General features: G+C 50.1%; 1 protein-coding gene across 1 annotated transcript; it reads right to left on the bottom strand.

The window, feature by feature from the left end:
* Window positions 1–4,673: 4,673 nt before the first annotated feature.
* On the bottom strand, window positions 4,674–23,080 carry KLHL25 (kelch like family member 25). The gene is made up of 4 exons (XM_056500303.1): window positions 22,967–23,080; window positions 22,857–22,935; window positions 10,988–12,818; window positions 4,674–6,199 (listed from the first exon to the last, which is right to left on the bottom strand). The coding sequence occupies exon 3, from the start codon at window positions 12,799–12,801 to the stop codon at window positions 11,032–11,034; it is 1,770 nt and encodes a 589-aa protein (XP_056356278.1). The 5' UTR covers window positions 12,802–12,818; window positions 22,857–22,935; window positions 22,967–23,080; the 3' UTR covers window positions 4,674–6,199; window positions 10,988–11,031.
* Window positions 23,081–23,276: the final 196 nt, after the last annotated feature.

Here is a 23,276-nt window from a genome sequence, read left to right as displayed (position 1 = left end):
AAAGGGGTCATACAGGATCCTTAGAATGGGACAAACCTCTAAAAGGAACATTGACAGGCACAAGAAAAGCTCTTTGGAAATATGGTTTAGTGATAGCTTAAACATTTACATTATCTGCATTTCCCCTTCCCTGCCCTTGCTGGGTTCAGTCCTTGCACTGCCTTCAGGAAGAGAAACTGGAGGTCTGGGAGGACACAGGTGCAAGCTGGGCTGGGGCTTGCAGACAGGCCACTCATTCATGGAGGTTTATTAAGAGAAGGAAAGGCAAAATCCTAATTAGTGCAGTGAGTGAGTGAGATGCCTTGTGATCAGATACAAGGTGAATGGTAAAGTAATGACTTACCTTTGCCACTGAAGGCACCTGGGGCTTTTTAACTTGCTACAGGAATGTTAAATATGTTAAATGTCTTGATTTTTGGGAGGTTGAACCATGTAAAAATTAAGTGGAAAATAATATTTGACACTAGCAGCTGATGTGAGCACCTGCAGCTCTGACAGGGATGGGCAGACAGTCCCTAGTGTGTGCCCACAGCTCTTGAGTCACCCAAGCCGGGCTGTGCTGCAGAGCCCGCTCTCCTGCTGTGTTCTGGAATGCCCAAGGGTGCAGGTTCAGGATGGGCTCCCCAGCCCCTCTCTCTGCACCTGGAACTCCTGTATGTCAGTACAGGGCACTTGTTTTCAGTCCCTTTGCTCTCCTCCCTTCACGGTCCATGCCTCGCACCCCTCGATGCAGCTCAGCTGGCAATTCCCAACCCCCCGACCTCTTACACAGCCTGGCGTCTCTCCCTCCGGCGTCTCCAGATGCTCTTTCTTTCCCCTTTCCTTTCACCAAAGGGCTGCTTCTCACCAGCCGCATCTTTCCAGGGAGCCTAATTAGAGGCGGGCAGGAGGGTGAGTCATTAGCCGAGCCCTGCGGGAAGGCCGGGAGCAGCCGCGATGGCGGCGGGGCGGCAGCGTGGGCAGAGGGCCGCGGGCAGCGGGAGCTCCGCCGGCCGCGGGGAAGCAGCACGGGCAGCGGCTCCTGTTTGTGTGTGTCATTCCTCCCGACACCGGCAAGCAGCTCCTGTTTGTGTCATTCCTCCAGACGTGACCCAGAAACCCAGCCAAGGGTGTTTACCCTCTGCCTGCACCTGCCAGGGAGCCAAGCGGGCCCCACGCTGCTGGGCTGGCCTCAGGGCAAGCGGATGGCCGTCCATCCCGCCCAGCCAGGGAAGGGAGAAGCCAAAAGGGCGGTCCTTAGGCTTTTTTCTCCTTGTTTGATTTCTACTCATCCCTTTTAGCAGCCAGCCATCCCCCACGATGGAGTGGAACCAGCATCCTGGGGCCTGGCTGCCTGCTGGGGCTGTAGGGACAAGGAGCCCTGCTGCAGTGGAGAAGAGTGATGGCAGCTGTAAAAGGCAGAATTAAAATGTTTGCTTGGGATAAGCCCACAGGACTGGGGACAGGTATGATGCCAGCTCTTTCTCTCAGACATTAAATCACATTCTGGCTGTAAGTGCCAGCAGTTTCTTCACAAGCACAAGTTGTGCCACCCTGGCCTGGTCATGGACTGTTCTCCCCAGCCTGAGCTGGGAAAGGAGAGCTTTGCAAGAGAGACAGAGCTGAAACCCCACAAATTACTTGATTCCTGCGCTCTGTAGTCCTCAGGGACTGTAAGGAAGAATGAAAGGACAGGTTGAGTAGCCAGGATCAGTCTCTTTGAACCCTCCCCCAGCTTCATTTGTGGGGGGACACAAACACAGAGGGGCCCTGTCTGTGAGCTGCGGCCCTCAGTGGTGCAGCGTGTGCTGGGGAGCGGGAAGTGAGATGTCCAGGCACTGACAGCATGAAAGCCAGGCTTTTTCCACCTAATTGGATCTGTTATTCAGCTGAGAAACACTGAAAGGATTGGGTGGGCTCTGAGCTCACAACTTCAGTGAGGAAGTCGGGACGTTGTGGCAAACTAGGTCACGGCGCTGCAAAACAGAGTGATGGCTCTGCACAACAGCCGAGGATGTTAAATAAGGAGGAGGTGAAATGGAAAGAAAAGAGAGACTGTGAGGAAGGAAGAATAAATGAGCTCAGCCTTGGCTATTCATTCCCACCGGGAGTCCCTGCTGCTGGCTCCCACCTTGGGGCCCCAGCACTGCTGCCTGTGCCTGGAGGGCACCAGGCTCCTGCTCGGCACTGGAGCAAGAGGGATTGGGCCCCATTTAAATTCCCAGTTGGTTGTGGGGAGCTGGGGGCAAAGATTTCTCCTGCTCTTGCAAGCTTAACTCAAACACTGCTCATGGAGCAGCATTTCCATGCATTTCCTGAGCCTGGACTGTCTTCAGAGATTAAAACCTGTTTGGTTTACCCCAAGGGAAAAGGTGCATGGGGAAACAGGAAAGCAATTTCACGTGAGATATATTGCAAGGAGAATGTGCAATGCTGGGGCATTAATTAGTGTGCAGGGGAAGATGACAAGCCACGGACCTGAGGAGGTATGGACATGGATGAATTTGAAAACATGTTGGATAGCTGGAAAAAAGTGCTTCTCTTCTCCAATTATGTGTTTAAATGCCACACTCGGCCTCTGGATGGATGTGGGGCTCTCTCAGACACCAGAGCTATTAAATCACCAGTTACTCTGCTTTTAATTGACTCTCATGACAAAGGGAGTGGGCTCAGATGATAATTCCCTGCAGGGCTTCACTGCAAAGCAGCATTATTTCAAGGGCAGCTGGGGTCAGGCTGGGAAAATGCATATTTAAAACCCAATAAGGCACTATTAGTTTCATTTAAAGAAGACATAGGAGTAGCAGCCTTTTGCATCCAGGGACGTTCAGCATGCTCAGGCCCTGGGGATGGAGGTCTGATCATGCCAGCTGCCTGCCTGGTTCCACCTCTGAGCATCTCCCTGCCCTCTCCTCCTGGGTGTTTTTTGGAGTGAGAAACACCCTGTTACTGAGCTGGGGAATTGAGATGGAGATGGGCAGGCTCCAGCCAGGACAGCTGGGTGGAAAGGAGCTGTATCCTGCCCCAGTTCTCCCATAGGATTGGGCCCTGCAAAACAAGGGAGGTGTGGGATGAGCCCTCTGCTCCTCCAGGGATCTCCATGCTGGGCTCCTGGCACTTCATGGGGACAATGTCTGAGCTCGTGACACCCCACAGCGAGGGCTGGCTATAGAGTGTGGGCTTGTTTCCTGGGAGCCTGGGAACACACAACTCCAGTACCACCAGCAGACAGGACTCTTTCCCAAGTGCTTGCTCCCAGACAAAGCTGAGCCTGACCTGCTGGGATGGTGAAAAAGCTCTTTTAAAAAAGGAAAACAAATCACATTTACATTTCTACCCCTGTACCTCCCATTTAAATGCCAGCCCTGCTCTGGCTGTAGCTTTTTTCTGTTACATCCATTTCTATCTCCTGCTCCCCTCTTATTCTGTTGCTGCTAACCAAGAAACCTTTGTATTTCTCATTACTTTTAATTCCATAGCAACAGGTCGCTGCTGTCACAGCAGCTGCTGATTGCTTTTGAATTGTCTCTCAGGCAAGCTCCAGAATAAATACAAAAGAGCAGGTCTCTGCATGGCTCATATCAAAGCAAGCCTATTGCAAAGCCTCCCCAGCTGCCATTTAAAGTCCCAGAGTCCCATATAAAACCTGAATCAACAAAACTATAGGGCATTTCATCCACATCCCCCCCTTCTCTTTCCCTGTCTCCTGCTCATCAAACAGTAATTTCTACCCTGAATTGGTTTCCCAAAGGGGTCTTTAATGAGCTTTTTCTATGGAGCCTTACACTCATATCTACCCAGCTCACGTCAGCTAATGCTGCTGCCCACCCAGCTCTGGCAGGCAAGGGGACAGGTTCCCTGTCTCCTTTGCAGCTCAGAAATTCAGGCTCCACATCCCTTTGAGACCCTGTATAACACCCATAGGAAGTTTTGCTTCCCAAGCCCAACAGCCCATTACAAGAGGAGGGGGCAAATAAAAATTTGCTGCTCTGAGCGATGCTGCCACAGTCCTAGCCCTGAGCACAGCTGGAGCTGCTGGTCTTGTAGGGAGGGAAAACCCTCCCAGAGTGTTCCCAGATCAGGGCTGGATCTCCCTGTACCTCTGGGAGCTCCTCTGGGATGGGGAGAGATGCACATGGAAGAGAAGCATGGACAGGAGTTCCAGCTGGAAAGCCCATCTCTCCTGTCAATAGGCTCCTTTCTTGGCAGCTGCAGCAGCCAAGAGAAGGCAAATAAGGAAAACAGAAGCATGAATTCTTCTTGTCTTCCTTAGAAATTACTGGCTTTCCCTGCAGGAGTATGGCTGTGTCTGCATTGGGCCCCTCAACCTATTTGGCAGGTGCTATTAGCACTGCAGACTTGCAAGTTCTCCTGAAATCATGGCATGGACAAGCTGCGTGAGAGCAGCTGTGGAAAAGAGAGCCACATGATGTCCTCAGGACATGAAGAGCCCTGGACTTTATTCCCAGATCTACCATTAACCTTGGATAAGACACTTGACACTGTGCCTCAGTTTCCCAAGCACTGAAGCAATAATAATTACAGCTGGGCTGGTTGCTTTGGAGGCTGTTTGTGAACCACCCCACGGAGCACCAACCCTGTTATTAGTCCTCGGCCCTGTTATTAGACCTAAATCCAACCTAAGAATGAAGACTCCTGTGAAAAACACACAAACAGTTTCCCAGATCATCATTTTTATTAAAGTTCACAAGCAGCTGAAGGAAAAAAAAAAAAAAAAAAAAAAAAAAAAAGAAGAAATAAAGGACTAGAAGATGTAAATAAACGTCATCCAGCGCATGGCAGACTGGCTGTGCAGAAGGTGTGTTCTTCCCGGCAGCGACGGGCACCCGCTGCTCCGAAAAGACCTTTGCTGTTTGAAGCTGTGTCAAGGCTTTTCATGGCATTGCATCATTCACCTGGCCAGGCTACAGCCCAGCCTCATCCAGGGGCAAGAGGCAAGCCTGGAGAATCTGGAGATCTGCTGTGCAGGGAAGCAGGATGCTGGGGCACTGCAGGACCAGTCCTCGGCAGTGGCCAGCCCCAGAGAGGCCAGTCAGGAGCTGCATCCCTGTACTGACAGCCGAAATCCACATGCCCTCCTCCACAGCAAAGTGAGGAATGGCTGGGGCTGACAGCTCTTGGATGCATAATCCCAAACACAGTTGGCAGCCAGCGTGTGTGGATAACCTAGGGCAGCCTCAGCCCAACCGCTGGCAGGCAGCTCGCAGTCAGAAATGCTCACATCTCTCCCAGGGAAGCCAGGATGTGGGTGCAGCAGGAAGGAGGGGGATCCCTCCCCAGCCCACCCTGCAATGCTACCCTAATGCTCTTGCTCTGCTTCTGAGGCCTTGCTGGAGCCAAGGTGCCCCTTCCCAAGGCACGAGTGCTCCCCACTGCACCCATTTCTGCTCCTTTGCTAATGAGAGCCTCACCCACGCGCAGGGAAGCTCAGCAGACCAGCTCTGAGCATGCAGTGGGCTTTATCTGGGGAATATCTCGGCAGCAGTGCTGCTGCCTTGGCACACTAACAGAGCCCCGTGCTCTTCCCAGCAGCTGTGTGTGGGGAGCAACCCGGCCTCTGACCAAATCACAGCAGCGAGGGAAGGGCAGGGGGGTGGAATTTAAAAGGCCCAAAGTACAAACTACAAGGCATCTGCCTTGTTTTGTCATCGGTACTTGGTGCTGCTGGCAGTCATCCCAAGCTCCTATGTTTTAATATTTCAATAGCAATTGCCTCCATGAAATGGCCAGAGGATGGGGAGAGCCAGGTGCTCTCACCTTATTCCCTTTAACAAAGTCACCCAAGCAGCAAGCACTGCCAATGGCAAGTTCACTGCCTTAGAAAAAAAATGTATTAATATCTCTTAACCCCCATACTGAGTAACAGAAAGGGGTTACCCAGTCGTTTGCAGAGGGATGCAACCTCCATCTCCCCAGCCCTGTCGGTCCAGAGGAGCCCACAAGCCATCCCTGTGCCCAGCTTGGCAAGGCAGTGCTCTTGGCTCCTTGCCATCTCTGCACGGTGGCCAGCGGTGGGGCTGGGAAGCCCTTGGTGACCCCCTGGCATGATGCTGGTGGTGGGGTCCCAGCTGTGCCTCCCACTCCTGGTGTCAGGAAGGGATGCAGAAGTTGCCTTGGAGTCCTGTGGGAGGACAGGAGGCTCTTGGTCACTGTGTCGGCTCCAGCCACAAGAGAGGGGACATGGAGGTGACTCTGGCATCTGGGGAAGGAAAAAGAAAGCTCATTAACTGGTGTGATGCTCAGTTCAGCCCACACAGGGCACTCACTGGGGTAACCCCCATCCCAACTCCTTGAGGTGGGAAGCAGCTGGTTTCTTTAGGAGTTGGGAGTCCTTTGCTTGTGCAGGATAGGAGAGGGGGTCTTCAGCTGGGGAGGGCTCAGAGCCAGATAGCAAACTTTGGTGGACATGACAAGGCAATGAAAAACTGAGGGAAAAGTTTCACTCCCTTTTTTTTTTAGGCCACAGAGGAGGGCCCAAAAGCTGGAACAGACAAAACAAAAAGACCCTTTTTCTCTTTTTCCACAGGTTTCTCCAAAAACATCCGTATCACTGACATTTCCAAGGGGTTGATTAATACAGTCTGGGGCCAAGCTCAGACTGCACATGCTTCCATCTGCCCAGGGTTAGGAAAAGCCTGATTTTCATCGACTTTCCTCCCCAGGCCAGCCACTCCCTTCCAACACTGCCTGATAAACTGGCTTCAGAGACAACCAGCAGCTGGAAAGAGCAGCAGCACAGAAAAACTGCAATCCCTGTTTATCCGGCCTCGCTATTATACACATGCAAATGGGTTTCCCTAGGAGCCACTGGGAGAAACCAGCTGTGACTCTGCTCCAGGAATTCCAGCAGGTTGCAAGCAACCACCCACCCCAGCAGCATGCAGGTGAGCAGCAGCCTCTAGGAGCCAGGAGATTATCCTGAGGTTTTTTTGGGCTGCTCTTTGCAGGTACACAGGTCTTGGCATGGGAAGGTGCCTTTCTGTGAGCAGGGTTCCATGGATGGAGCTGGGAATGATGCACGCTGCAAGGTGAAAGCTCTGCTCCACGTGGAAGAGAGCCACACCAGGCAGCTGCTTAAGTGTCTTTGCAAAAGGCTTGTTATCTAAGCTGTAATATAATAACCAGGAAAAGCCATGGAACTGACCCAATTCCCAGTGTGGTATTGGAATACAGCTCAGGGCCTGGCACGCAGCCTGAATCTTTGTAGGAGCTCTGGGGCCAAAGTTCAGATTTCAGGTGCCAGAACAGCCTCAAAACCCTTCAGCCTCAGTCACTCAGTGCCCACCCAAAGGCAGGCACCAGCTGCTGGTGCAACATGCAGCCCTCACAGGAGCTGAGCGCACCTAAAGGCTCTGGTGCAAGCCACAAAATCAACTCAGAGCTTCTGGATGTGTCCCAGGAATCAGTGCCCAGCCACCAGCCTCTGCTCCCTACAGCAAAGACTGTGAGGAGGGTCCTCTAGGAGCTAAAAAGAGCCTGATTAGGAACCTCTGGGCAGGGGAAGCCCTGGCTCCTTGATGCTACAGGGTTTGGATTGTTCTGTTTGTTTGGAGATGGGAATTCCAACATCTCCACCCTAGAGCATTTGAGGCTCAGGAGGCAGAACAGAGGGATGCAGTGATTCCCCTTTCCAATTCACCTTCCCTGTCTGGACCGTGCAATCTGACCATCCCACCCCCATCTGTGACTATCCCGTGAAAATGAGAGTTGACAGATAGTCTGGAGAAGCCACTTTAATGTGGAGACAGGCAGCTTGGAGAACCTGTTCCTGGTGCTGCTTGAGGTCACCTCTGGGGAGGGGTTGAGTTGTCCCCCATCTGCACAGAACTGTGACCAACCACCCACCACCCTCCCCCGGTCTGGCTGCACTTCTCTTTATCAACACAGAGTCTTTATTAGCCCAGTGCTCATTTGTAATGTTTTGGCTCCCTATGGCTTCACCACCACAGTGGGAGGGGACGAGGCTTTCCCGTTTCATATTGCTAATCACACTTGATCCCTGGAATTAACTGTGGGTAATAAGCAGTAAATTAATGTCACACGGCCTTCCTGGCAGCAGGGCTGGGACCTCTGCTGAAAGGTGTCCCTGCTCTGCCTGGGAAGGGCAAAGGCCATGCCCTCGAGGAAGCATTTCCAGCTGATCAGTTTTATGTTTTGTATGAAAAGCAGGCTGGGTGGTTTATGATCAACGTTTGTCAAGGACAGACTGTTTGGGTTTCAGGGACCAGTTTATAGGCAGGAGGTTGTTTTTTCCATCAGTACAAAGTACCTTCTCCTGCCATGTGATTGCAAAGGCCTTTCCCCAGCAGCCCACCACGCTCTGCTCTGAGGGGTGGTCGCTCCTAAGTCTTTCAGGTGAGGGGAGGCAGTTCCATAGGAACCTCGGCAGGGGCTGGCCAGCCTGCCTTCTGGGCATCCCTACTTGAAGTAGGATCCCTTAAGGACCAAATCAGGTGTTTGAGCAGAGACCTTCCATGATGGGAGCTGCAAACCAGAAACCCCTTGGCCAGACCTACAATAGGACAATGGGTGACACAGTCATAGGATCCTATAGCCAATTACCCCAGTTCCCAAGCCCAATTTTTGCCCAGCCAGGACAGTGAAGGCAGGCACATGGGATGTGGCTGCTGCAGCGTGGGCAGCTTGTGCACATCAGGAACATTCACTCACCCATCTTGGTGCTTTATGTATGGAGCTGCCACAGTGCCTGAGGCTGTAACAATAACTTACTAAAAAAAAAAAAAAAAGAAACCCACTCTAGAAAATCACGTGGATAGACATTCTTTCTGGCAAGAGCTTGCGTATATTTTAAATAGTTCTTTTAACCGAAGACTGGAGGCAGAGCCAAAGAAGCACATAAAACCCTCACACAGTGACTTTTCACCAGTTTTATTTGCAGTTCCTAGTTTTCTGTGCTTGTCAGGCTTCTGATTGCAGGGGGGAAAGAAGTATTAATACAACCCCCACAACGCTACTCATTAGGTCTGAAGAATCCAAATACAAGAGAGGAAAAAAGGTAGGAGAGGAAAACAGTATCGCTGTGACTTTGACGACTTTTTTTATTCAGTGGCTGAGAAATTGACTCCCATCTCAAACTACTCCCTATTCCTACTCCCAGCCGTGTGGCTGGTGTTGAGCTTTAATATTCAGACTCATCTGCTACCAGAGAAAATTAATTGTCAGCTCTAGGATGGCTCTTAAAGGGAGGCCCCACTGACCTGAGCTGAAAATGATGGAGTCCTCACAGTCTTTGCTGCAATATTTAATAGCCAAGTGACAGTTAATTAGATTACTGAGCCACTGTGACAGATGCTAGGCAACGCCTGAGGAGGAGAATTTGGAAAGGCCATTATCTTCCAGTGTTGGGAACACTTTAAGGTCTCATTTTAACCCTTTCCACTCCTGCCCTGCTCTTGTGGTGGTCCAACCCATGTTAAAACCAGGTGTTTCACAACAGGTAATTTTTTTTTTCCCACCTGAGAAAAGCAGGTAGTCACATTGGGCTAATGCCTGGCTGAGGTGCCAGGAACTCCTCCTTGGTTCCCATCTGGCATCAAAAAAGATGATCACTGGGAGGTGCCTGCAATTTCACCCGCTGGGCGATTCCAGGCACACCAACCACAGCAAGTGGAAAGCAGGGAAGTGAGAGGGTGTTAGAGGGTTTGGGCAGCATTCTTTCTTCCCTGTATTAAGTGAAGTGGATTTTGATGAGTCTGTGGAAGAATTTCCCTCCCCACAGTCCCCACTTTCCAAATAAAACTGTAAGTCAAGCCTGTCAATCCCACACCCATACGTGAGGGTTTCCCAGCTCCTTCAGCTGGCTGGGATGTAGGCTGCAACCACCAAAGCAGGGCTGTGTGTGCTGCTGGCACTGAGAAACCTGCACACTGAGCTAGTAGAGGTGCTACTGACTTCCTGGGAAGATAATGCTACCCAAGGGTTGCCTGTATCACTGTCTGCTTTCACAATGAAAATTGAGAGGAGTTTTTGGGATTTGCCACCCCAGCTGCATCTCAGAACAGGTTAGTGAGGACATGCAAAGAAAGCCCTGTGGAGCCACACTGACAACCAGAATAGCAACCAAACACCCCAATGGGGAGGACAGAGGAGGAACCAGAAACCCTGTCCCAGGGGCACTGCAGTAGCACCTTCCCTGAGCAAGAGAAAACCGAAGCGCCAGAATGAGACACGACATCATGGGTTTCCACCAACTTTCTTACTCTCACACAACCCAAACCACTGATAAACACATTCCTCTTCTGGTTACAAAACCCCTTGCCTCCCACTCAGGTCTGACACAGAAGTCTCAGAAGTTCTGATTTAACAAGCAACAGTTTGGATGATAAATAAACACCAAGACCATCAAATGCACCATGGCTTCTGTGCTTTTGCTTCTGCTACCCACTGAAATGTAAATACAGAGCATAAAAAGAGAACCAGGATTTGCTGGCATTCCAAGGGTCACTTGCCTACATATTCACCAGTTCTAAACACATCACCCAGAAAATCAGCAAAAATATCAAACTACTGAGACATCCCAAAGCACTTGTTGCCCTGGTACCTCCCAGGAGTCATGTTCAAGTGTTTTTAGGAACCTTAACTCCCACAAATGCATGGGAACAGGATGTATTCCATGGTGAGAGCAGGTGTGGACACATGTGCCCACCCATCCACCCACAGAATGGTGATGCTGGCACATCCAGATACCTTGTAGGAGAGGGAGAGGAGCCCAAACCATCAATGTAGATGTATCTCTTAAGATACTGGGAGGATCATCTGGAAATATGAGAACCCTTGGAAATATCTAGACTTACACTAGGGCACTACAGAGATGGTTTTTCTTTCCTGGCTCTGCATCCCCCTTTTAAATGCTCCCTTCCAATAAAATAACCTCATGAGCATCTCGGAACCTGTGGCTTCAGCATGGTGTGTGGAGATACAACTGAGGCAAGACGATAATTTTAATTTAAGAGGAGGAGACCCTTACCTTAATTGACCTCCTGGAAACAAGCCCCCAAGCCCTGCTCCTCATCACGAGGGCAAGTGCTTCCAGGTGCTGACAAAAGCTGTGGGGATGAGCGAGTAAGGCACGGTGGTGATACAGTTCCACGTGTCTGACATGGGGTCATAGCAGTCCAGCGTTTTGCACCTCTGGGTGCCAAAGTAACCTCCTACCACGTAGAGTTTATTCCCCGAGGCCAGGGCGTGGCAGGACATGCGCTTGGCCGTCATGTCCCCGATGCGCGTCCACTGGTCCGTCTCGCAGTCGAAGCGGTAGGCGGAGGCTGCCGTGAACTCCGTGTCTCCTCCCATGATGAAAATCTGGCTGCCCAGGACGGCGGCCGCCGTGTAGCGCCAGGGCTGCGGGCACTCGGCTTTGATCGTCCATCGGTTCTCAGCGGGATCATAGCACTGCACTTTGGACACCATGTCTCGGTGGATGCTGGTCCCACCGAAGACAAAGAGCTTGAGCCTGGCGCTCACCACCGCGGCGTTGCTCACTCCATCTCTCAACGGAGCCACCATCATCCACTTGTTGGATATGGGGTCGTACTTCTCTACTTGCTTCAAGGAAACGGAAGGAGATGCAGGGAAGACTCCAGCTACTGCTGTGTGTCCACCAACCACATACAGGCAGTTTTCCAATTCGGCTGAGCCGTGTCCAAACCGAGCGATTAACATCGGGGCAGCTTTGGACCATTCCTCATGCACCGTGTCATAAACCCAAACATCTTTGGAGACTCCGTTCTCTGAGCCCCTGCCTCCAGTGATGTACACTTTGCAGCCAATGGCGCAGGCACTAAACTCCTTCCGTGGACTCGGCAGGTCTGCTTTGGGAATAATTTCCTTTGCTTTGTGATCTACTTGGTAGATCTTATCACACATGAAGGTCTGCCCTCCCAGGATCAGCAAGGTGTGCCCAGCTTTCCGAGGCCTAGCACATGGGCTGGTGACCACCCCATCATTCTGGAGGATCTTCTTCTTGCACTGAATAGCTTCATCCAGGACAAGCTTGTTCCTTTCATCCACCATGATCAAGTCCTCGCAAGCCAAGGCTTCCTTGAGGCATTCGGAGGGAAGCAAAGCCAGACGAACATTCCTCAGAAGTTCTGGGAGATAAGCCTTCCGCTCATCCAGATCATATTTCACCCACTGCATGACAGCCTTAAAGACCTTTTCTTCATCCTCGATTTCCAGCTCATCACTGGAGATGAGGTCCAGCAGAGTGTCCTTGGAAAGGTTGTTGAAATCCTCGCTCTTGTGAACAGTCTCAAAGTTGACCAGGCACATCCTCCAGGAGAGCTCATAGAGCCGCCGGCACTGATGAGCATCCGAGAGCAGCATCATGCCCAGGCAGTTGGAAGGGTAGAGGTTCTTCTCCAGGAACTCAGCCGCTGCATCTCGGACATCATGGAACTGCAGCATGTCCCCAGCCTCCAGGAGGGACTCCGCGTTCTCCTCGTTGATAATGATCCGAGAGGAGTAAGCAAAGTCCAGCAGCAGCTCCAGCACCTCGGGGTGGAGGCTGTCATGGAAGTTCACCTCGTCATCCAGGCTCTCCCGGAGGCCGTTGCTGAACATGGCCTCGAAGTACCTGCTGGAGGCAGCCAGCACTGCCCGGTGGCACGGGAAGGACCTGTTCCCTGCCCACAGGGTGACGTCGGTGAACATGCAGTGCTTGCGCAGCGTGTTCAGGTGCGACAGGACGCAGTCGGGGTGCGAGGCCTTGTGGAAGAGCAAGATGTTCATGGAGCCGGTGCTGGTGCGGGATTTACGGTTCTCGTGGACGCTGACAGACATGGTGGCTGAGCTCCTGCCTGCAGGGAGGCAAACAGGGAAACCATTATTCCATCATCCTTACTGATATAAGGCATGGAGAACACATGCATGTGCTAGCAAACCCTGGAACACTGCCTCAAAGCACCTCAAAGCACCAGTGGCATCCCCGTGGCTCCTGCTCCATGGCTGCTCCTGCACCCTGGCTTGCATAGCCCTCACATCCTCCAAAAACTTAACTCAGGATGAGGAGGGCAGGAAGGCAGAGTGGGGTGAAGGGGGAAATTCTGCTTTGGTTTCAACAAAGGAGCAGCAAAGTGAGGCAATCAAACCCCAAGCTTGGTGGTGGATTGTTTCAACAGCCCCCAGAGGGTATTGGCAAACCACAGAAGAGTTATTTTTCCTTAGAAAACAGCACTGAGAGAGCAGACTATCCAGGAGAAAGGGCATTGGTCTGTTCTTGGCTCAGCAGATAACAAGTTTGGCTTCTGATTTTCATGTAGATTATTCCAGGTTTAGGAAAGGCAACTGCTACAGTTTTTATTTATGAAATATTTAATTACCAGTAGAAGCCAAAAATTTGAACCGATTGAACCAAACCCATTTGTTCCACTTTTTGATGATAAAACTCACCAGACACCTCATGTGATTTAAACATCTTTCAGGACAGATTCTATTCAGAATAAGACAAAAGAAAGACATAAATTATGTTTTTTTATCAGACAGGCAGAATCAAACACAAGGCTTTTATAAGGCTACTATTTCACTTAAGTGCTACCTGAGACCAATCCTTGCCTGTAGAAGAAAACCCCTTTGGACTGATCAAATTAATACTACCTAGCTGATAAAATCCAAGTCATTTACTCCAAAATACTTTAGCCAGCTGTATTTTGTTCCCCATGTAACTAAAGCAGACAGATACACATGCACAGCCCTACCTTACAGGGGAAGTTAATACAGAAGTTGTCTGGAGGTTTGAAAAATGAACCTGAAAAAATCAAAATGGGATCAACCTTCACTCCAGTCACTGAGCTGTTTAGACAAGACAGTTGGGGAAGGATTTTTAGATGGTTTCTTTTTGTTGATGTTGGTTGGATGTTTTGTTTTTTTTTAACTTTCTCTTCACAGACTGGGATTTCTCAAGGGTCTTTCCAGCCAGCAAACATAAGGTCTGCAGATGAGCCCTGCCTTCCCCAGCCAGCACTGGGGTCTTGGAGGAAACCACAAAATGCTGAGAAAGTGGACACAGCACTCCTGCTGCCCGCAGGTCACAGCCTTGACCTGGCAGTGACCTGGAGCTGCTCAACCCTCCCACACTCCGTGAGTGGATGACCTCAGGAGGAGGCAGATGGCCAGATAAGCTGCCTGACTCAGGCTCTGCTCATGAGCTTCCTGCCCCTGCTTCTCCAGCACCTCCAAAAGAGTCTGAATTAGACAAACAGCTGTGGGCATGTTGCTCCCTCCCCACCCGCTGCCAGGAGTTATTGAGGTTGGTCTTCTCAAGGCCTCACTCATTCCTCAGGGCTGTGTCACAGTCCAAGGAAAGGTCTCTGTTCTTCTCCATGCAGAAACAGCAGCTTGCCCAAGCAGCCACAAGTCCTACTCAGCCTCCGAGTCAGGGGCAGGAATGCTGATGCAGCTGTTGGGTGGGACTGCCATGTCCACAGCCCAAGCTCCTGCATCTGGCAGAGAGGCTGACAAGTCACTGCACTCGTGACTAGAGGCTGTGCAGAACAACCAAGGCTCCAAAACAGAAAGGAAAATGCCATTACAGGACAGCACTTTGAAGTGCATCTGAAGGAAGTGTTTCCAACATCTACACCCAGCACAGGAACAACACTAATTTATGGAGTTATATGGATTCCCATGTCAACGCCAAGTGAGGAATACAAATGAAACATTTATGAGTCTGCTAAAAGCTATTGATTTAGGTTCCTATTCCTACAACCTCAGAAACCGCCCTGCCACTGCTGCTGCTTTCTTTGCTCACAGCTCAGGTCAACCATTCAGTATTAACCTTTTGATTTGCTTATGCACAAAAAAAGAAGCAATTTATATAGGACAGCTATGGAAACAAACACAGAGACTGCAGGAAGGCAGCAATGATTTTTCTGACACTAAGATTGAAAGCAACTACTCCGACTGGAAGGAGCAGGTCATTTAGAAATTGAAACATCTGCATAAAAGCTGCAGCAAAGCCATTTTTTTACATATACATTCATATAAGGACACATACATGTATTTCAGATCTCAAGCTTCCAGCATTAAGTGTCTATCCCAGGGATCCTGGAGGTAAATAATATTTCTATCCTATACATATTGAAAAATATCCAGGGAATAAACTGGCAGGTTGCAGTCCAGTTCCCAGCATTGCACTTTCTATCATGTTGTCACTCCAGGCACCAACTGATCCCCAGTGCAGCTGGAATTCTGAAAGCTAAAGAGGCCACAGTCACAGCCCCTTTACTTGGCCTCTTCTGGAGCAGGGGTGTGACACTAGATGTCACTTGTCACAGACAAGCAGGGCTAGACAGACCATTAAACTGAAACTAAAGCCACCCCTGAACTCTGGGGTGCAGCCATCTCACCAAAAAGCCTTGCCTGTGGTTTTCAGCAACACCCAAACAGCTTTTTCTCAGAGGTTCTTGGATCCTGCCATAGCTGGGCACATGCAGGAAAGAGGCAGATACTAATCCTTCCCCTCACAAACTCCCCTCACTTCATGTCTCAGTCTGCCAGAGACCTTGGCATCATCTCACCCATATCAGACAAACAGAAACTGCAGGCAGCCGCTACTTCATCTGGCAGTTTTCTTCCAAAATGTAGCAGCTGACAAACCTCAGGAGCCTGTAGGTAAAGTGTCTTCTACAATTTCATGATGTGCACAGAAGTGCTTCAATTTAAGCCAAGTTTAACTGCTGCCACGAGCAGGCTGGACCTGTGACGAGTGCACTTCTCTGAAGCAGACACATGCAGACACAGTCTGGCCCCTACCACACCCCTTGCTCCCTTACCCAACTACTGAGCTTAAGAGAAAAAGCAGAACCACTCTGAATGAAGAGTATTTTACATAAAGCAACCTGTCAGTGGCCCCTGCCAAGCTCCCACCTGCTCTGTGAGAGCCTGGGGGTTATCAGAGCTCCCAGCTGCATCTTCCATCACGCAGGAAGCTGTTGCTGGAACAGCCATGTCAATGGGATCAGCAGAAGGCATGATCTGAACAAACTGGGGCTTGAATTTCTCCACACTGCATTCATTTCTTTTCCTTCAAAAGGCAGTTATTGAAAAAATAAGTATCCACTGCATAACCTTTTAAAGGGATCTTAGTGCAGCAGAGGCAGATAATAATCCTTCTTCCATATGGATGAGGGCAGAGGGGCATCAGCTTTTTGACAGCTATCCAATGCTGTCTGCTGGCTGTAGTACTCCCCTGGCTGGCTGCAGCCTTTGTACAGCCAGGATGGGAAAGACAGGTTTTTTCCAGCAGAGCAAGATAAGGTTGCTTTGAAAATCCTTCCACTCATCCAGACAGGGCAGACAGCAATCCTGAAAGAAGGAAGGAGTTGGCTCAAGAAAAAAAGACCCCTCAAATCTCGGCTCATGAAGAAAACGCCCCAGCAGTCTCTCTGGACAGGACAAAGCTTGCAAAGAGAACAAGGGGAAAAACCAAAGCATGGAGCTGGCCAAACTCCCCACACAAAGAACCACAGCTCTCCTGTCCGAGTGCCTTTTGCTCTCTACAAACCACAGCCCAGCAGAAGGCTTTCCCTCCCAGGCTGATGGGTCACCCTTTCACAGCCCTGCTGGAACGGCCCTTCAAGAGAAGCTCAGGAGACATTCTACCACCCCCTGAAAAATCCAAGTGCCTCTTAGACAGGTATCTGGAAGCTCTATCAGGCCCTGTCCCCAATCACAAAAGAACTGCATATGAGAGGACAGCTCAGAAAGGCTATTGATACATTAGCTATGTTTAGCCAGGCTTGGGGTTCCCCCTCCATCTCAAACCAACAGGCTCTCCACAAATCTCCAATTTCATTCACTACCTGCAGGGAATCACCAGCTGAGATCCTGCTTGCTTTCAAGAGGACAAGATTTGAGAGTGATTAATATGCTCCCCAGCGGGACTTCAGGGGATCAAGAATAATTTCTGCTTAGAAGGGGAAAAAAATACAGGGTTTATAAATCTTCTCCCAAGATCATAAAGGCTGGCTAAACACCAGCCAAGACCTCAATTCCCATGATCTGAAGCTGGCACCTTCTGTTTCACCCATGACAGAAGCAGCAAGCAGAACACGTTTCTTTTTGTCCCACTCAACCAGGAACTATTTAAAGCTGTAAACAAACAAATAAATAAATAAATAAGCAACAGGGTTCCTTGCTGGCTTAGCTCAGAGGACCTGGATGAAGCTGCTCATACTGCAGCAGAGTTTCATTCCCAAGAAGCCATATGGACCCTCTATGCATGGGCTGCACTACAGCATACAGACACTCCTTCCAAACCAGAGCAGACCCATCTGGAATGGCCAGTGGCAGCAGGCATAAGATTCATCTTTATTTTCTCTCCATCTCACAATATCAACCCTGTGGGGTGAAACACTGTCTTGAATTCAGTAAAAGTTTAACTTCTCCCTGAAAGCAGTGGGATCAATTCTCTACTAATTAGTAATGTGCCTGCTCTCTCATCTCAAGTATCTGTACCTTTCCATTGCTCTTACAGACTCCACCACCTGGTGCTTAGGCCAGCAGCATTACCCCAGGTTAAAATTACTGCTATAGAACCAATTTCTCCCTTTTTTATTGTAGAGACTAGCAAAGTAGAAATATAAAAGTCACCTACTGCGTTGTCTTCACAGGGAAGAGCTCCTTGCAAAACTGTTTAGGAGAATAGAGCAGTGAGGCAACACACTGTCAAATGCAGAGCTACATACAGCTGTGTTTCAGATGCAATTTCCCAGCACTGGAGACCATCAAAAGGTTTGAGAAAGGGGATCTGTTACATGCAGGCATTCACATACTCAGAGGCAGCTTGAGCTTCAAAAGCAGAAAAAAAACAACAGAAAACAGGAAAGGATGGTGGGGGAGAGACATAAAAAACAAGAAAGGGGAAGGAAAAAATGTGAAGATGTCTTCAGATGACTTTCCTGTCCTTGCATAACACAGCGGACTGTCAGGTACACAGCTTGGAGCTGCTTGAAGTGCTCAATACTAATAATGCTCTTCTGTCAAGAGTGCTTGAGATGAAAGGAATTAAAATTGCACCTGGCATTTAGTGCAGCACCACACTTGTTGAGTGTGGAGCCTGGGCTGCTGCCAGGTGGGCAGCACGGGACCTTCACTACATCATCTCCCAGGCATGCCCTCTGCTCTGTCCACACTGTGTGTCTGCATGCAGACTTTGCTCTCTAATAGGTTGGGTTCATCTCCAGCCATTCTGGTGAATTTAGTGGTTTGTCTGTGTCAGCCAAATTTGTTCCTGTTCTCTTCAGGATGACTAACACAACAAAGATGCAACTGTATTCTGCAGGTTGGAATTCAAACAACGTAACTGCTGTGAATCAGAAGGTGTCACTCTGGATTTACCCTTCCTGAAAAAGTCTTGATGTTTCATCAGATTTGAAATAGGCAAAGCTGATTTGAAAAGGCTGATTTGAAAAGGCAGCTGACTCCATCCCCCAACTGCAAAGTTTCTGATCCTGCCCCAACCTTTGAGAACGGGAGGTATCTTTATCATTTCTTCTCATTTTCTCACTTTCTAGTCTAGCCTGTACATCCTAGACAGAAAACAGAGAGACCATGTGAAAGGCTCCTTCTGTTGGCTCAGACAGAAACTGGGAGGTTTTCCAAGCCCAATTCTGTAGGCTCCAGGAATCAGATTGTCTGGAGAAGATCCGGGTACATATCTGAGCATTTTGAAACTCAGTCTGAGTTTCATATCCCACTCATATTCTCATATCCCATTCTCAGTAGTACCCACCATTCCTCCTTTAAACCCATGCTCCACTCTGAGCCTAAAGCCACCACAGGAATCTACTGAATGCTACTTACTTGACAGAAAATCAGAACATTATTGCCAAGCTGAACCAATTAGTGAGATTCTTGTTTCGTCTCACAGAAGCACTGGTAAAAGGGGCTGTAGTGCCTCAAATCTATGACATGCACTCATCTGAGTCAAAGGCAACCATGCTCCAACTACAATAAAAATACCTGTAGGAAATCCTCTTTGCATGCAACCCATGCAGTTCTATTCACAAATCAGGTATTGGACTTGCTGCTCTGCAGCTGAGATACTCCAAAAAGCTTCTCGAGCTACCTGTGACACAATCAAATAAAGTTCATGTTCACCACTAAGCACACTGGCTTTGCTGTTCCTGGGAACACCACGCCCTCCTACAACCACTACCCAAATCGGGATAAATAATGCTTTTAGCCACAGTCCAGGCTCCAGACAATAGCTTTTCACTGCTCCGCCTTAACCCCAGCGGATCTTTTCAGAGCCCGTGATTCATTTCAGAGGCTGTGGTGGGGTTTTGTCCTTCCTGCTGCCCTCCAGCTCTGCTCGTGAATACATCCCATTCTGCCAGATCAATCACAGGCGCTTTGCAAAGTGAATGGGGGGCTGCAGAGGAGGCAAGCGAGTTCACAATCCCCTCTTCCAAATTATACCCAAAAAGGCTCCAGAATGGGAACAGTCTACTCAACTGCAGTACCTACCCCAGCCCCATCTGGGCAGGATAAAGTCCTTTTCAAGCAAACTTGCTAATGCTCTCCAAAGGCAAAAGGCCTTTGGTACTTCAAACACAGAGGAACCACATGCCACTTCCCAGGGAGAGTTTAGGAGATGAGCTGTGGTATACGTCAAATTAATGCCAGAATAACCACAGCAGCTGCTGACTCCAGAGATCTTATTCAGATCCTCCCACTCTCCCAGCTCTAAGGCTGGCAGAGCTGAGTGCTCCAGTGGCCAGGCTGACCAAAAGCCCTGTCACAGATGCTCACACCAAACAGGTCTGTCTGCCTGCCTGCTGTCAGGGCAGGATTTCAATTTTGGGCCTGGCCAGTTAAGATGGGGTTTTGTTTTGCCTTCCCCACTCCCCTGCCAGGCAGGAGATCATGGTACAACTGCCAGGTTTGGTTTGCTCATTTGCAGTTCTGGCTGGATTTCAGAGCCACAGAGATGGGAGGCCCTCACGCCTCCTGAATGGATTAGCCCCTCATGCTGCTGGGCATGGGGGACATCTATTCCCAACCAGATTGTAAAGCACTGACAGATATTGAAGGATATGGGGCTGCAAGACAGGGCATTGCTTATTGTCCTCTGGCTCTGGACAGAAGGAACAAAACAACCTCTGATTTTTTCCATTTCGGTACTCACACAGCATCAAACCACGCACTCAGCTTGCAAGTTCTGTGCCACTGTGGCATCCCTGCAGCAGCCCAGGCTCTCCCAGGCATCCTGCACACTCTGCAAGCAAACCAGGGTGATTGCCATGTGGTCCAGTAATAAATTTGCCTCGCCACAATGTGACAGGCTATTATATAAAACTGGTAGTCTTTGCAAAGCTAATGGTCAGCAAGTAGACAGTGGTTATAGGACATGCAACATTCCCAGGCTCAAGTGGTGGGGGAAAGACAGAGCTGTCTGTTCTGGCTGGAGTGATACTAATAGTCACTGCGGGGATATAAAGCTGATAAGCAAAGACAGAGAGATGTGATGGTGGTTAAAGGTCAGGCCAGGGGGCTTCAGGGTGGCTTGTTACAGCTAAATGCTTCCTAGGCAGCATCTCTGCAGCCAGTGTTTTCAGCAATGCCAGCTACACTCAGTGCAATTCAGCTACAGTCTGTGAAAATGGGGAGTAAGTCTAGCTCTCAGTTCAAGTGCTGACACGGCTCCAAACCTGCCCCTTCCACAGTCCCTGAGCACAGTGAGCAGCTGTGGCTGCCAGGGACACCCCGGGCCAGCTCTGCCTGTCCTGCTCCACCTACTCACACCCAAGCCAAGCCACTGCTCAACACTCTTTTGTAATGTTCCATTTCCATCCCCACCTCGCAACTCTGCCTGTCCTCTTCCACCTCCACAGATGGCCACATCCTGCCCTTCCTGTTCCACTCATCCACCTCCTAAACACTGTCTCAAACCTCCTCTGGCTGCTAAGAAGGACTTGAACTCCTGCAGGCTTTGGGGACGGTTGGTCACCACCATAGGGACAAAAATGCTATCATAATTCACATGTGCATATGTACACACAGATATGCACAGACTCCTTATCTAGAGACCAGACCATGTCCAGCACTCCCTCCAGAGCCAGAAGAGGATCTTATGGATCAGACTCATGCTCATTTTCACACGTTTGGAATACGTGTTATGCAATATCTTGCCATCTGTCCCCAAGCTGTTGCCGTCATAAATTTCTTTTGCCTTGTTCCTTCAGTCAAAATGTTTTCAACTGGCCTTAACTCCTCTGCAAAAGCACATCTGAAACACCAGCCTCTCTGCTTGAGTTACTTGAGCCTGCCCCAAACACAGCATGAGAGGATACCATGCTCTGCACACATGCTGAGGCAGGAAGAACTTCAGATAACAATCCTCAAATACTTGAGAAAATGAACAAGAAAGGAATGGGAAATTTAAGTTCTTCAGTGCTGAAGCTGCTTACAGCCTCCTATGTCCACATTATGGTGTAATTCTGCAGCAATTTTCACTCTGTTTTTAATTCTGAGAATCTCCTGCCACCTCACACCTTCCTGTTGCAGAGCAGACTTCCACCTATGCCTTCTCCCCAAGTGTTTTACTTGGGCTTATCACAAAGATAAGCCAGAGCAGATGGCTGGGGTTAAAAACACAAAAGAGACAAAATATGTTTTCAGATAAGATTTGATTTGCAGCAGAAAACAGGACCAGAGAAGCAGAGAGGCCCCAGAAAGGGTCCTATAGCACCAAGGAGTCAGACTCTGAGAGATGGACAGAGAGCAGAACACACAGCAGAGCTCAGGAGCAGAGACAAGAAAGCAGAGGAGGGCTCAGAATTCTGGATGGAGATTGTCACCAGAGCAGCTGAGCCAACAGCAGCAGCTGGCCACCACCAGAACACATGGGCTGTGTTACACATCTCGGGTTGCTCCTAAGGTAACTTCAATAAAAACAAATGTCACAATTGCAGGAAGGAAGAAGGAAAAAACAAGGGAAGTTGTCAAAGTATAAAGGTTACAGAGCTGCTTGTTTTGTTGTTGTGGCTCTGGATCTGTCCTGGAGAGGAAGAGGTACGTCTGGAGGAAGGCTACAAAAGCTCACAGCAGCCTGGCTGAGGAAATCATTCCAGCAGATCACAAGAGAACACACGCAGAGATTGCCAGGAAAGGAAAACAGAGCAGTCATGACACTGGGACTCTCCACTGGAGTAGTATGAAACATTCAGCTGTCTGCTTATGCAAGGCTGAGGGCAAATTTTCCAAGCACAAGTCTGACTGGTCTAAGCCCCCTAGCCCAACAATTACAAGTGGAGAGATAAAGAAAATAAAGAAAAAAAAAAATACTTCAGAAAACCCAACTACCAAACAGGCTCTTAACTTTTTTTAAATGCAAAGGGGCCCATGAGGACAGGAGAAGGAGGAAGAACTATTTTTCTCCTGTCAGCTCAGCTCAGTCACTCACACAAACCTGCTCACTGCTCCAGACAGGCTTGTTCGAACTGATTTCATCAGAGGCCATGGAAGTTGTGTCCCTTGGAGCACAGTTTTGAGATATATAAACAGGGTCAAAAAAGGGGGGAAAAATCCCAAAAGGCAATGCCACCTGGCTTTCACATTCACGAGATTAATAGCTGGGGTTTAATTTTTTCAATTTTTTTTTCTTTAGAAGTGAAAAGACCTTCCCCTGCCTACACCTTTCCCTGCCGCTTCCTGCATACGGAGCACGATGGTCCAAGCCCCCAGCGAGCCCCGGGCCGGTTCCGTGGGCAGCACTTACGGTCCCTCCTGTCGGGCACATCCCCGCCCCCGCGGCTCCGAACCCCGGCAAGCCGCTTGCTCGGAGGGGGTCCGGCAGCGGCGCGCGAACCGAGACCTGGGCGGAAAACACTCACCGGCGCTCGGCCGAGCCGGAATGCCCGTGAGCAGCGAAGCGCCCAGCGCCGGGCGGCAGGGATGCAGGGATGCAGGGATGCAGAGATCGGGGATGCAGGGATGCAGAGATCGGGGATGCAGAGATCGGGGATGCAGGGCTGGAGCGCGGAGCGGCCCCGCAGCGGCCCCGGCGCGGCCCCGCGCACAATGTACCCGCCGGGCGGGCCCGGCCGCGCGTGGGACCGCGGGGGCGGGGCGGCCCGCCGCCGCTGCCACCAATCAGCGAGCGCCGCTCCCGTGACGTATACGTTCGCCACGCCCCACTCGGGGGAAGCGACCAATAGAAGGGCTGGAGGGCGGCTTGTGGGCGGGGCGAGCCGAGCCGTCGGCCCCGGGGCTGAGGGCCGCCTTCCGCCGGGCCGGCCCTGCCGGGCTGCGGC

This window comes from Oenanthe melanoleuca, chromosome 10 (assembly GCF_029582105.1).
Source record: "Oenanthe melanoleuca isolate GR-GAL-2019-014 chromosome 10, OMel1.0, whole genome shotgun sequence".
In the NCBI taxonomy this organism is placed as follows: Eukaryota; Metazoa; Chordata; class Aves; order Passeriformes; family Muscicapidae; genus Oenanthe; species Oenanthe melanoleuca.
The sequence above is the reverse complement of the archived record's forward strand: the minus strand, read 5'-3'. Positions and strand labels throughout refer to the sequence as shown.

Bases quoted from the DNA above. Each gene is read 5' to 3' on its own strand.
- KLHL25 (XM_056500303.1), bottom strand. From the start codon at position 12,801: ATGTCTGTCAGCGTCCACGAGAACCGTAAATCCCGCACCAGCACCGGC.